Source organism: Plasmodium knowlesi (genome assembly GCF_000006355.2).
Source record: "Plasmodium knowlesi strain H genome assembly, chromosome: 12".
Lineage (NCBI taxonomy): Eukaryota > Apicomplexa > Aconoidasida > Haemosporida > Plasmodiidae > Plasmodium > Plasmodium knowlesi.
This window is the reverse complement of record NC_011913.2, coordinates 1114842-1129489: the sequence shown is the minus strand read 5'-3', so window position 1 is coordinate 1129489 and position 14648 is coordinate 1114842. Positions and strand designations below refer to the sequence as shown.

At 37.8% G+C, this 14648-nt stretch overlaps 3 protein-coding genes across 3 annotated transcripts; 1 reads left to right on the top strand and 2 right to left on the bottom strand.

Moving 5' to 3' along the window:
• Nucleotides 1-2186: 2186 nt before the first annotated feature.
• Nucleotides 2187-9344, top strand: PKNH_1225300 (STAG domain-containing protein, putative; the record flags this gene model as incomplete). Its single annotated transcript, XM_002260270.1, has 1 exon — nucleotides 2187-9344. One exon carries the CDS (start codon nucleotides 2187-2189, stop codon nucleotides 9342-9344), a length of 7158 nt encoding a protein of 2385 aa, XP_002260306.1.
• A 485-nt stretch (nucleotides 9345-9829) lies between these two features.
• On the bottom strand, nucleotides 9830-10675 carry PKNH_1225200 (uncharacterized protein; the record flags this gene model as incomplete). Its single annotated transcript, XM_002260269.1, has 1 exon — nucleotides 9830-10675. One exon carries the CDS (start codon nucleotides 10673-10675, stop codon nucleotides 9830-9832), a length of 846 nt encoding a protein of 281 aa, XP_002260305.1.
• Nucleotides 10676-12374: 1699 nt separating this feature from the next.
• PKNH_1225100 (conserved Plasmodium protein, unknown function) lies at nucleotides 12375-14507 on the bottom strand (the record flags this gene model as incomplete). Its single annotated transcript, XM_002260268.1, has 1 exon — nucleotides 12375-14507. One exon carries the CDS (start codon nucleotides 14505-14507, stop codon nucleotides 12375-12377), a length of 2133 nt encoding a protein of 710 aa, XP_002260304.1.
• Nucleotides 14508-14648: the final 141 nt, after the last annotated feature.

Sequence of the window (14648 nt, the reverse complement as noted above, 5' to 3'; positions counted from 1 at the left end):
TTTGGACATTTGCACATTTGCACATTTGTACATTTGTACATTTGTACATTTGTACATTTGTACATTTGCACATTTGCACATTTGTACATTTGTACATTTGTACATTTGTACATTTGTACATTTGCACATTTGCACATTTGCACATTTGTACATTTGTACACTTACACACTTGCGTGTTCACATGTTTATACAAGCGTGTGTCAAAACAAAAACAAATGTGAAAGACCGAAGAGCGCCTCTCGGAGTCTTCCCTTTTGTATTTGATTTCCTTTTCTTTCAGTACGGCGAAATGCTAATGCCGCGAGGAAAGGGCGCCCATAAGGCTGCTACGCAATATGTGAATCATCCCCTTGGTCTCATATGAACATTAAAAGATTTTTGAGTAAATTAAAACGGCATAGAGGGGGGAAATGTCTCTTTTAAAATGGTACCTTATTGTATGCGTGATAAAATAATTTTTTTTTTTTTTTAACAGAAGAGAAAAAATTAATAACCTTCAGCATACACTTAAAATTTTTTTTTTTTTTTTTTTTTTTTTTTCCCTATGTCTTTTTTTTCGTTATTACGGTGTAGGGCCAGCAGGGAAGATGTGCTCCAATATGCACTCCGGTATTCGTTCCCATATGCTCTCTAGTATTCGTTGCAGCATGTACCCCAGTGTTTATTCCAGAATGCACTTTAGCGTTCACTCTATTATGCACTGCTGTAATATACCCTCACCTGATATGTACACTCAATCGTGTATGCACCCCCCTAATGAGACTGTTTGAGCCCCGACTTAAGCGCTCTTCAAATCTGAAAAGACCGGTTGGCATGCTCCCAAAAGTAGGGCAAATATTCCTTTGTCTGAAATGCCTTATCCGCAATTACTCCTCTTGGAGTGAAGCATACGGAGGGTTCCTTTTCTAAAAAGGGGTCCCCTCGCAAATCGGAACAGTGCCGGTGATGTTTGTCCTTGGAGGACCTTGAAATGCCAATGCGCATTAAGTAAAAATAAAATAAATAAACCTTTTTCAAGTCAACAATGTATGTACACATGTAAAATCAGTGTGATATGGTATAGTGCGTTGCGTATCACAATTTTTAGCCTGGACTGAAAAAAAAAAAAAAAAGAAGCAAGAACACATATATACATGTGTATGATATGCATTCGGATACAAACAGCTTCGTTAAGTGAAAAATTGTTCTACCTTTTTTGTTCATAAATATTGCGACCCACGGAAAAGGAAAAAAAAAATAATGCGTATGACAAATTTACGAAATTACCCTTGAAATAACAGAAATGTGCAGTTTATTTCATATTGTGCTTGCTTATAAGCTTTCACATTTCATTTCATTTTTCTTCTCCCTCTTGAAAAAAAAAGCTCACCGAGCTGAACTGTGTGTGCTGCCATTTTAAGTGTTAATCAGTTCCATGCCTAGTTCTGCTACTTGCATCGAACTTTACACGATAAATAATGATACACTAATAACACAATGTGGGAAAAGCAAACAAAAATAAAAAAATTCACCATGTTTTAATACACTTAAACGGTAATCATAATCAGCACGTGCTTGCAACCTCTTTTCACAGCGCAGTCAAATTTTATATGCCAGTTCGTGAAATTTCACATTACCCTTTTACACAATTTTTTTGTGCGCATAAATTCCAAAGGAGAATTTTACCTACTCTATGTAGCTTTTTTCTTTCGTTTTTTTTTTTTAGGGAAAAACGAACACAAGAAATAATTTCTCGTTTTCATTTTCCACAGCATAGGCATACTTTATTTTTATCATCCGTTCAGCTCGTTTTATTATATTTATTAAAAAAAAAATTTTTTTTTTTTTTCCTCCGCGCGGGACCGTTTAATATAAGTAGTTCCAAAAAAGGGTTATAAGAAGGCAGCCATAAGGTAAGGAACGAGTGATTGTCAGAGTTACTGCCATTAGGGGACAGGCCAATTAGGTCGCATGAGCACATCAGCGAGTGGGCATGGAGGCTCCGCGAAAGGAAGACGAATGCGTAGTTATTTAAATGTCACCAAAGCGTGTGAAGGGCACCCTCGGTGAGACCTCTAGTTAAGCATTTCTCCCCCCCCCCCCCAAAAAAAGGCAAACACATTCATACATTCGTCCACGCATGTACTTACATACGTGTGTGCATACACCCACGCGAACGTATAGACGCCTCTGCACGTGACTTCATTATGGACGGAAAGATGGCCCTGAGGCGGTCATCCAGATTAAGTCAAAATGTGGAACTGGGCAAAAGTGTGAGCTACGCCCTGATTGAAAAAACGGACGACGAGGATGAAATGCCAGGTAATAAAGTGGTGAAGAGGGGAAAGAAGAAGGATGTGAAGGATGTAAGCGAGGGAGTAACAAGTACTGATGGTGAAAACACTACTGAGGACAGTGACTACACAATAAGTCAGAATGAAAAGCAGGGGCACTCCGGACAGGAGGAAGAAGATAGTGAGGATCAACAAGATGATACAAGTGATAATTCCACCGCCGGTAAAAGGAACAAAGGGAAAAATTATCGCAGAAGTAGGAACCAACCAAACAGACGCAAAAGCATTCGTAACAGCAGGGACAGTGACGAATCATCATCCGTGGGAACCAAAAGGAAAAAAGGCAAGACTGGAAAAAAGGGGAAATCTAGGAAACAAAGCAAAAGGGCAAGTACCGAGCAGAGTGTCGTTCTGCACGAAGAAAACTCCAACGAGGAAGGAAGCAATTCCTTAGATGATAACTCCAACAATGTGAACAAAAGCAACAAACAGAATAAGCCAAAGGGAAAAAGCTACATAGAAAGACTGCAGGAAGATGTGGACGACGACGATTTTGATATTTTTAAGAAGAACAGCAAATTTGACAAAAATAAAAGAATTTCCACCATCAACAAGGGTAACAGCGCGTTAGACATGAAGTCGAAGAAGAGGAAAAGCATTTACGTGGAGTCGAGTGACAGTGAAGATTCAAGCGGAAGCGATTATGAGTACACTACTGAAAAAACGAGACCTACGAAAAAATTAAAAAACAACAACATGAGTAACAACCCCAGTAAGAACATCGGTAACGGTAACAATAAGGAACAAAGGGGGTTAAACAACATGAACAAGAATGCTCATAAAAATTTTGATGACTTTAATATGTACGAAAAAATTAAAAAAGGCCCCAAAAATTTACACGAAATTATAGAAGAAATTTATTACTACTTGTTTAATAGAGAAAATAACGAAATGGTTAAGATTTCCACTTTTTTTTTAAATTTTCTGGCTGAATGTTCAGGCAATGAAACGCTTACGTGGACAGTTGACATAATTGATTATATAGACAAGCAAGTATACCTGTACGAAGAAATTGGAAATAACGCAATTGACCGTCCACCAACTGCTTCGAACAGGCCTGGACGCGCTCCCACCTCCATAACCGAAATTATCACCCCGTCAACAGCGCAATCAGGTAGTAAAATCACCAACATAGATGAAATAATAAAAGACGAAATGAACTTTGAGAAGATATGCACATTTAAATGTAAAAAATTGGAACAATATTTATCTTCCGATCTTGACAATGACGTTTTGATAAAAAAGAAAAATGAAAATAATAAATCTTATAAATCCTTTACAAGTTTCTTCTCCGATTTTGCTTACCATTTTGACGAAAGTTACATGCATGAGGTATTGTATGTGTGCATATGGATATTCTCCCTCAGCATAAGCAAGTATAGGAAGATACGATTTACTGCTTCTTTAGCTAGTCACTCTATATTACTAGGACTATGTAAAAAAATTAACTATATTAACAATCATGAAAAGCAGGCGAGGAAACAGCTACTGGCGGAGTACACCCGGGAGAGGGAAAATACCAACAAAGGGAATGGTCTGCGGAGAGGTAGCACCATTGGCAGGAGCAGCAGGAACAGTGCTCATACCTCGAACACGGAGAATGAAAAATGGGAAGACGCTGATATTGAAGAACTCATCCAGTACACCAAAAAGAGAGACAACGGAGAAATCCGAACCATTGTGGAAAGAAATTTAATCATCAGCCAACTTATTGATAACATAAACGAGGACAGAAAGAATTTAACCATTTTGAATAACTTCCTTCTCTGTACATATAATATAATATACAAGAACAAGATAAAAGATGTATTTTCCGATATCAGGGCAATAACCCTGGAGTACTTCCTCCACTATGTGCAGGTATTAAGTAGCTATTTTACCAACAGAAAGTATACCAAGCTGCTCATTTGGATTTTGTACGATAAAGATAGCAAAGTTAAGATGTGCGCACTGGATATTTTAATATATCTTTGCACTTTGTACAACACGAATGGAAACTTCAAAATTGTGGAGCTGCTCTACATGTGTAAAAAAAAATTACTGAATTTTATTTTCGATGATGATTACAATGTTCGAGTGAAGACATTTGAGTTGATTCTCCAGATGAGCAAAATGAAAATTAGGAAGGACGAATTTATAGATTTTAAAAAAAAGACCAAGAATAACACTATGGCGATTACCAATAAGAAAGATGAAAAAACATCTGATGTCTCCTCTCAGTATGAAAGCGATGAATACGAAGAGAATGACATGACTTCCGATGTGGATATGCCTGGAAATAATGAGCTATCCATTGTACTGGATGACAAACAGAAAAAGAAAAAAAGCACAACAAATGACATGATTAGTATCCTCTCAAAGAAGGAAAAGAAAATTGTTAGCAACCTAATATGGTTTAACAATAATAATAAAATATCCAAGATGATCACATCCCTTATATACGAATCGCAAATAAAAAATAAAATAAAAATGTGCGACCAGAAGAGGAACAACTATTTTGATGTAGAACAAAATGACGCCAATTGTGAAATTGTAAAATATAATCTTATATTTTTAACAAAATATCTAAACAGAAATATTCCGACTGTTAAAAATTTTGTTCATTATTTTGATTACCTGGCCAATTACAATGAGAATATGAAGTTGTACACTGTGATTGACAGATTTGTTAGCGGCATTAGGGAAATGCTAGATGCGGTGAACTGCATCGATGTGATGATTGAACTACTGTGCAAAGATGACATTGCTCTGGAGACCCATTGGGGCGGAACAGTCGAAACCGTCAGGGATAAGATCGACCTGGAAAAAAGTGGCAGTGGGGATAGCAAGATGACCGAGGAAGGCCCGAAGAGAGGGAACCAAAAGGGAAAAGGGAACAACAAGGTCATGGACAAATCGAAGGAAAAGGGTGAAAGTGAAAAGGAACGTGGATGTGAAAGTAGCAATGGTGAGGAAAACGAACTCGAGGTGGAGGCAGGAGGAGTCAGCGAAAAGCGAGACCTGAGGAAATGCCTCCTATACATCTGCGAATCAGCGTACAGAAATTTCCAAAACGATATAAACGAAATGGAGAGAAACAAAAATAGGAAGAGTCTGCCTCAAGTTAGTGACATGAACGTAGGAGATAAGAACAGCATGCACAACGCGAAACTAAATAGAGATATGGGCAAAATTAAAAAGATGATCATTTACACATTCGGAATAATCAAGCACAGTAAGCTCCTGATAAAATTGCACCAAACGAATCAAGAACATTTGTTACTAGTTTTTAAAATTCTGAAGGTGGCAATACAAGAGTGCAAACACATATATAGAAATGGAGAAAAAAACAATATATACAATTTCGCATCCACGATAATGGAATATTTTAAAAACGACATTGACAGCAACATCAATTTTTTCTTCAACAACGTTTTTGTACATTTAAAGGACACCTACGAGTACCTCTACTACGTGATAAAAAATTTGAAGCTACCATACTATTCTGCTAAATGTACCATGAATATGATTTCCCTCTTTCTGTCGTTGAACGATCTCCTTAAGGGGGAATGTGGTCCTAGCAGCGGAGGAGGTGACAACCAGAAGTTATCCACTGATATATTCTTCGACCTTTACTACTCCTACTTTAACAACTTCCTAGACGCCTTTTTATACTACCGCAAGAACTACAACGCGGAAATTGAGTGCGAAGAGGAAGAGGAGTATATACGAAATGGACGTAATAAAGTTGTCATCGTTAATGAGATGTTAATGAACAAAGACAGAAATGTTGTGGATTCGATAGAAAACGACTTAGTCTGCAATCTTACAAATTTAATCCATATGTATACTCTTTGTTTTAGCTACATAAATAATGATTTGTCTAGCTATGTGGAAAAAAAAAATGACCTCAAGAAGATTAATAAGAGCATTAAGAAGGTTATCGAGAAGGACTACTTTCAATTTATTGTAAATGAAAAGTGTCAAGCGTACTTCAAGGAGAATATTTTCGTGAACGAATTTTTGGATGGTCACGTTCTGCACTACGGCAGTGAGCATTCCTCTCAGGGCTACCATACCGGCGACGAGGATGGCAACGAAGATGACGACGAAGAAAACGACGGCAACGATGATGAGGAGGATGACGTGGAAGACAGCGAACCGCAGAGTGACCAGCGGGATGAGGAGTACACCACTGGAGCTGCGAACCGAAAGAGGAACAAAAAGACCAAAGGAAAAAAAGGCAAAAATAATAAAAGGAACGCGGAAAAAAACGTGTACGAAAACTATATGAGCCGAAGAGGAAGTGTCAACAGTCAGAAGATAAATAATAAAGCGGCATTTGATAAAGACGAACATTTCCATCAGGGACAAAATTTTTACAACCTATACTACAGTTCCGACGCCTGCATGCATGCAAATGTAGTCATACAGCTGTGTTTCTACATAATAAAATCGAAAATCAATTCAGTGTACTACTATGAAGAGGAAAATAGCACCCCGAAAACACCTTCATCCAGGCTGCTCCTACTATGCATAGACCTCATATACGTCATATATGAAAATTACATATACTACCTATGCAGGAAGAGATACTTTTTCAACTATCTATATAGTAAATTTTTTTTGAAAAACGATTCCCCTCTTGGAGAAGAAGTAGGGGGAAGTAAAAACGTAAAAAAGGAAATGAGCGAAAAAAATAACCAAAGTAGGACAAGCGGGGCCAATGATAAAGAACTAAGTGCCGAAGAAAAAGAATCGAAAGGGGAAAACAAAAATGATAGTCCTAGCAGCAATATTAATATGGAGGATTTAAAAAATTTGCTTACTCTTAGTGAGAAAAAAAGAAATATTTTAAAAAACATATTCGTGGAACTGAATTATATATACAACAATTTGCTAACCCTGAGAGACGACTTAAATGATATCTTGGTGTACCTAATCAAGGCATCTAACAATACCATCCTGAAATATGGCACGTTCTTAAATCTGATGAACGTGGCGCAACTCGAAAATGTGCTCCTCTACTCTGTGGACGACATGAGAAAGTACAAGACATTGGAGGTCTTTATAAATGCGTGTTGCAAGGAGGAAGGGCAGGTGGACCAGAGTGATGGTGTGGCTAATCTACAGCAGTTGCTAAGCTTGGAGGGAAGCGGCAAGACCGGGGATGCAACTGATTACACAGCCGAGAGGGACAGCTCAGCGCAGAAGATGGACGAACTGGTGCAAGTCTACCTGGATGCGGATGAACAGATGAACAAATATAAAAGCGTGGCGAGGTATGTGTACAAGGAAGATAACGTGTTGTTTAATTTCGTAACGGAGTTATTCAAAAACGTGGAAAATATAAACAACGACAATTACAATTTTGTTAACTCTTTCCTGTCCATCGACATAGGTGTGTTTTTTCCTATAAATACATATACCTACATTGCTGATATGTGTAAAATATACAATAAGGACCAGCTCAGCACGGATGATAAAATTTTGGAAATGCAGTATACTCACATGACGCTAATAATAGCTCAGTTTATTTTACATTGTAATAATATAAATATATTTAACAGCTGCCTTGGCGTCCTTCTGTTAATCCATTTGAATGTAAAAAATCGAGGACTTTCTTCCATTGCGCTAAATTTTCACAACAAATTAAAAAAGTATAGTATTGACATTTTTTATGAAGTTTTATTATGTGCATTGATTGGACTTTACACAGCATATATCAACAACGCATTGGAAGAAAAAGACCTGTTATTGTTTAGTACATCTATAGCTAGTCGGCTGGGAGTTAAAATTGTGGAAAAGCAGAAACTCCCCCTCTGTAAATTTATCCACTCCTGTGTAAATTGTGCCCTTAACCTGAAAAATCAGAATTCATTTCTAAAATATATTTTTCCCTATGCCCAGAAGTTAACTCTATCCGAATATCAAATTGGCTACCTGAAGAAACAGATTCTGAATCTGATTGAATCGTACAACACAGCTAACAATACCCAGATAAAGTTCGAGAGCAGCATATTTGAACATTTGTTCCTGATCATTTGTAAAAAAAGGAAACTGAACGAAGAATTTAGGGACACCAATTATGAGAATTCCTACATGAACCTTAACGAAAGTATCCATATGAATATAAGCAAAAATATTGCCAAACGGATCAGTGGACAATCTAATGCACCTTCTATAAAAACGAAGAGGAGCTCCCAAGGGGTCAACCTTCACGTTAATAAGGGGATGACGCAAAATGGTTACAATTCTGATGGGAGCAAAAGCGACTCTGACTCGGATACAGATAAAGATGCATCCGTCGAGGATGTAGCAATCGGTGCGGAAGAAATCCGCCAAAATAATGTAAATGAAGAAAGAGATGAAAATAAGCACGCTACTAAAATTAAGGAGGAAGTCCTGCATGGGGGAGAAAAATATGGTGAGGAAGTTGCGAAGGATAGGCATAAAGACAGAGCAAGTGCTCCAAACCTGGAGAGCACTGAACCGCGGGGCGATAAGGGAGACGACTCGGATTATGAAAAGACTCCATCCAACTCAACGCTCAGCAACTTTATCAGTCAAAATGAAGATGAGGACAACGTGTTCCTCATCGGGGAGGCGAAACGCGTCAGCGCTAACAACGGCAATAAGGGAGCCAACCATAATGATGAGCAGTACATGTACGAAATAAATTCTAGCCCCAAACCGATAAGGACAAAAAACATGACCAAGTTCAATTTAATAAGGAAGGATGACTTGGACTCTAAGGGGAATAATGACCGCGAGGACAAGTCTCCAAATGGAACTCCAAAACATTCGGATGATCGATCCCTCAACAGCTCCCTAAATAATGCCAGCGATAAGGACAATGATGATGTTTCTATCATATCTGAGAAGAAAGAAAAGTTGAATTATCTACAAGAGAACGATGATGATTCTTGTTCTGACATGATACCAGGCTTATCTCCCATGAAGGCTCGCAAAAAAAATAAAAGTGAATTGTCCACCCCCATTTCGTATGCCGACGACTTGATGAATTTTTGACAGCTCTCCGTGTCGGTCCCTCGAAACCAATATATCGCATCGCGAGTCATTTTTTAATTTACTTTTTTTTTTTTTTTTTTTTTTTTTTTTCTATCGTTTATATATCATACCAAGTAGTTGCTCCACAATGGGCTACTCTACATTTTTCAAACTGATGCTATCTCAACTCATTGTGCCAATACGCCCCAAGGGGCGCACCTCGCTGAGGAGGAAAAAAAAAAAAAAAAAAAAGGAAAGAAGTTCTACATAATGACAAACCAGATTGATAAGCGAACTCGAATGGAGAGCATCTGCCCTCTATGTTATATGGGTGCGTCTGTTCCGTTTGTGGTCGGTTGGGAGTGACATATCCGCGCGGGTATATGCATTCTCAGGAGGTTCAAAAAAAAAAAAAAAAAAAAAAAAAAAAAGACTCTATGTATAAATGCATATGATCATGGACATACTCATGTACTTACAAATGTGCGGTCTCCTACCCCCTTGGGTTAGTACGGTCTAATCTCAAAGTACTTATACGTCTTGGAACGCTTCCTCGGCGTGCACCCGTGCTTTCCACCTCCACCACGGCCTCTGCCAGTTCTATAACTGTCCAAGAAGTGGTGATCCGTGTAGGCCTTATCAAATGATTTGGCCTGCTTCAATTTATCTACAAAGGCCTTCCTCAATAATTTATTTTTATTATACCACAAATTGAGATTGCTAACTTCTGTGTTAATAGAAAATGGCTGTCTCTGCGGGTGTAAATATTTTTCATTCGGTAAGTAGTACGGAGAAAACTGAGCAGACTGTTTTTTCATGTAAAGTTCGTGGAGTCTTTTCTTTCGTAGGTGCTGATAAATGGCGTAGTAATAATCACTTTGTTGAAATCTGTTCATAAAAATTTTCCAAGGAAGAGAAAAAGATCTAACATTTGGATGGGACATATAAAAATACATGACACTTTTTAATTTTTCTCCATAGTTTGAGCGAAGTTCCTCTGGAGGCGTCCTTAAAATATAGTTATCAAATCCCCCCGCGTCATCCATAGCATGTAGTGCACTCGTTGTTACCTTCACATTTGGGATGATGGTATTTAATATATTACTAACTATGTGTTTTTTAAAAACGTTTGGCTTTAACTTAATTCTCGTCTTCTTTAACGAGTAGGATACCTTTGTGTAATAATTATAATCTTCATCATGGTACAGACCTGTCTGTGATGCTGCTGATGGTACTCTGCCATAGGCCTTCACCGGAACTGGGTGAATTATCTGCTTCTTTTTGAAGCCTTTCTTGTGGGTCTTCCCAAGCCTTCTTAAATATTTCCCGAATAAGTTTAAATTTTTTGGCATGTTTCCCTGTGTAGAAGTGGTTCCATAGGAGTGTGCACTGTGCCGCGGCCTTCTTCAGCCTGTTCAACGGACACCTTGATCGTTATATTTCACTATGCTTCGCTCTACTTGGCGTTGATTTCCTTTTCCCTTTTCGTCTCAACATCCTGCGAATGTGTAACTTATTTTCTTCTTCACCTTGTCATCCAATGGATGTAGTTCCCTATGTATTTATTATTATTTTTTTTTTCCTAAATTGAGATATACGTGTGGGTCCCCACGAATTTTCAGCTATTCCGTATGATCAGCCTTTTGCAAATCTTGTTGTTGCATCCCTAAATGGAGGCATCTCGAGTGTTTTTTTTTTTTTTTTTTTTTTTTTTGTGTGCCTAGTTAAACGAAAGGTTCTGCCTTCTCTTTTATGAAGAAAGAAATTTGGGGACCACACAGGGGCGTTAAAGGGACTGAGTATATTGCAGTACGCATTGCATGCGTATTGGCATATATCTTTATCCATGTATGTAAATTCTAAAGTATACTTTTAAGCATATGCGAACACCTTTGCGCGCGAATCGCTTGGTGATGCTTTTCCGGTGAATGATTAGTTCCGCAATATCCGCAAGAGGGGGAAGGTGCAAAAAGGGTGTGCCACTGATACGCTGTATATATATGAAAAAGAAAGGAACCATGATAGTCCTAACGCACAAAGGCGCCTGCTATGGGGAACGTCCTCGAAAAGTGAAATGGAGAGAAATATGATAACGTGATGGGATGCCAAAGCAACAAGAGTTATTTTGTTAGTCAATTCGCCTTTTTTAATCTGGTATGGGCACCGAGGCACGGGGCAAAACCATTTCTTTTGGAAAAGTTACTCAGCTGTGCAGGACTTCCCTCAGGGTACCTACTTTTACCGAAATGGTGCACCTGCATCTCATGGGGCACGTAGAAGGAGTGTACCCAAATAGGCATATTACACAACTTCGTATCAGCAGATTTACATTTCTATCAATTTGTGTATCACCCCATTGTGCGCACATAAGTGAGAAGACTGTTTCAATTTTGCTTTAACATTATCAGGTCAGCACCTTGTCTACTAATCTACTTTGTAAACAAAGAAAAAAAAAAAAAAAAAGGATTAGCATGTTCATGCGAAGGAACAACTACTATATGGCTGTAAAATGGGAAAATATGTCGGGGAGAATGCCTCCTTAAAGTGAATTACCCACACGTATATGGTACGGTATCCACCATTTGGTTAAATTTTGTGCTCTTAATTTTTCCTTATCACATGGTCGGATAATTGATACAAGATTGCATTCCAATATGTATTCCAGCCTTAATACCTTCCACCAATAAGATCCACCTGATGCTCCGTTTGACCCCAAGGCAACCCTTCGTACATGTGCCCGTTCGTGATTATTATGGTATGACAGATTATTTATCACTGCTGTGTACATTTTTGTGCGCTAAGTCTAACATACGCATGTAGCGAAGTAAATAACATGGCGGTCGAAGGGTAGCAGTACATAGGAAAAAAAAAAAAAAAAAAAAAAAAAAAAAAAAACACACAAAATAGCTAGCTACAGCACAAGGCAGCGAAATGAGAAACGGATACACATCGCGGCAAATGGAAGACGGATGCACATCGCGGACAGGGCGCACAACACACAGTGTGTTTGCATGTAAAATCATGAAATAACACAAAAAAAGTTATTTTGTCTCATTTTCTATTGTTCCAAGTGGATGTCAAGGAGAAGTACTTGGCCAAGATGTCGTACGTCTTGTTTACGACATAATATTCGGGAAAGAACTGCATCTGGAAGAGCTTAATATCTCCCTGCACTTCCTTAAACATAAAAACATATGGATTCTCCCATAGAGACAAATCACGTGTTTCATCATCGCCCTTATCTAAGATATTTTCAAGTCCTCTCAAAATGCTCTTACACAATTTGACACTTCCATTATTCATAGGATCCGACTCACTAACTAATTCTAACATATCTGCAATGAGTTGCATGCAAATGTTTTGTCCCAAGCGGTTTGTCGTGGCAGTACACGAAATAATATACCCAACCTGCTTTTGGTTGGCTTTAGACAAACAGGCGCAAACAGCATAGGCCGCTTCAATTTTCGTGTTAAAGTCATTATCCGTTTGAAAAATATCTACCAGTAATGGGAAGACATCATTTTTTATTAGCAGTTCCACCTCCGATGCGGTTTCGCATCCTATGTTCCCTAATGCGTTGCATGCCCGTGCACGTGCCCCAGGTTTGATTTTCATATTATTCAGTATTTTTTTCAACGCTTTAATTACATTGCATGAGATAAGGATACAGATTTGCTGATGGTTAGCTGCGTAGGCTATTTTGGATATAATGGACAAAGCTTCAAAGGCGAGATCCGGGTTAGCCGATTCACACAATATTACCGCGTTGTGCAGTATATCCGTCTTGAGTAAAACGTCTATACCTATTTGATTTTCACAAATGGTAATACAGGTAGAACTAGTCAGGAACAAAACTCTTTCGTCATTCATTTTGATACAAGTGGATAAATAATTGGTGATAATTTCAAGTTCCCTTAAAAAGGATTTTTCATATATTTGGCATGTGGATACATAGAACATTTTCAACCCATATACAACTAGGGTGTAGCAAACACGTACTCCATTCAAATTGGGAATATTTTCTACTGCTTTTAGTAGAATCTCCACAATGCCCTTATTATCTATCAAGTCGTTTTTCAACTTTGTTATGTCGTATATCAGTATAGTTCTGAGCAATGATATGTTTAACTGCACAATTAATGGTGTGAATACTTTTTCACATGATTTTTGACAAATATTCTTTAACATATACACAGAACATGTGTACAATTCATCTACTACATCTTGTTTTATTTTCTCGCCTGACCCACAGCAACCAAAAATGATAATCAACAAAGTTAATGCCTCCACGATAATTTCATCATTATGAAAAATATAATTGTACAACAAAGCCTTTATAATATTAATGATGTTCATTTCGAATATATCACCTAGATTTATATCTATCACACTTTCCCTCGTTAGACATTTGTCCAGTAGGTCAAAGTACTCATCTACGTTGTTTATACTTTTATAGTTGGTAAATATCATGGAGTTTAGGACCTTTAAATTGATTTGATCATTCCCTGGGTAACTGTTTAGCATACCATTACTATGTTGCGTTTGACCTTGTGTCTGCGCATTGCCAGTGGAACTGTTATTTCCAACAACGCCAAGGTTGCAGTTGGCGGCGGTGCCACCGTTTCCGTTTATCCCATTATTTGGATCATTTTTGTTGGAAAACATTCCAACGGTGTCTCCATTATAATTGGTAGCCAAAAAGTTACCGTAACTATTTTGGTGTGCATTGGCATTATTAGCTGTGCCCTCCGAATCGATATTGTCTACATCATTTTTCTCCTGCGTATTTAACATCACACAACCCCTGTTTAACAAATTCTTCTTATAGTCTGAATTATTTTTATACTTGTAATGTAAGGAAGCATATACCAAGCGAATTCCTTTTATTTTTTCCTCCACTTTTGTGCTTTCAAGCAGATTACTGACATTCTTTATAATGTCTGTGCTTATGGAAAATGAGTTTTCCATTTGATTGACTAGTATGTCAATGGATTCATCATTTTTGTTTATCTGGTTAAAGCCATCGTTGTTTTGACCCTGCCCATCATGTATAAAATTATTGTTGCAGTTATTGTTGTTATTATTCTCGTTGCCAATCATGTTCACATTGTTCGTATTCTTATTGCTATTTAAAAAGAATGACATGTTTACAGAAGAGGGATTACTGAAATTTGGGTTATCCATTTTTAGGACATTTTAGTAAGATCTCATTTTGCGAGAGAAAAAAAAAAAAAAAGAAAAAAAGAAAAAAAGAGAGGGGCTTACAAACCTATTGCTTCACTGTGAGATGTATCAAACGAATACACGCACATGTGCATATAAGTA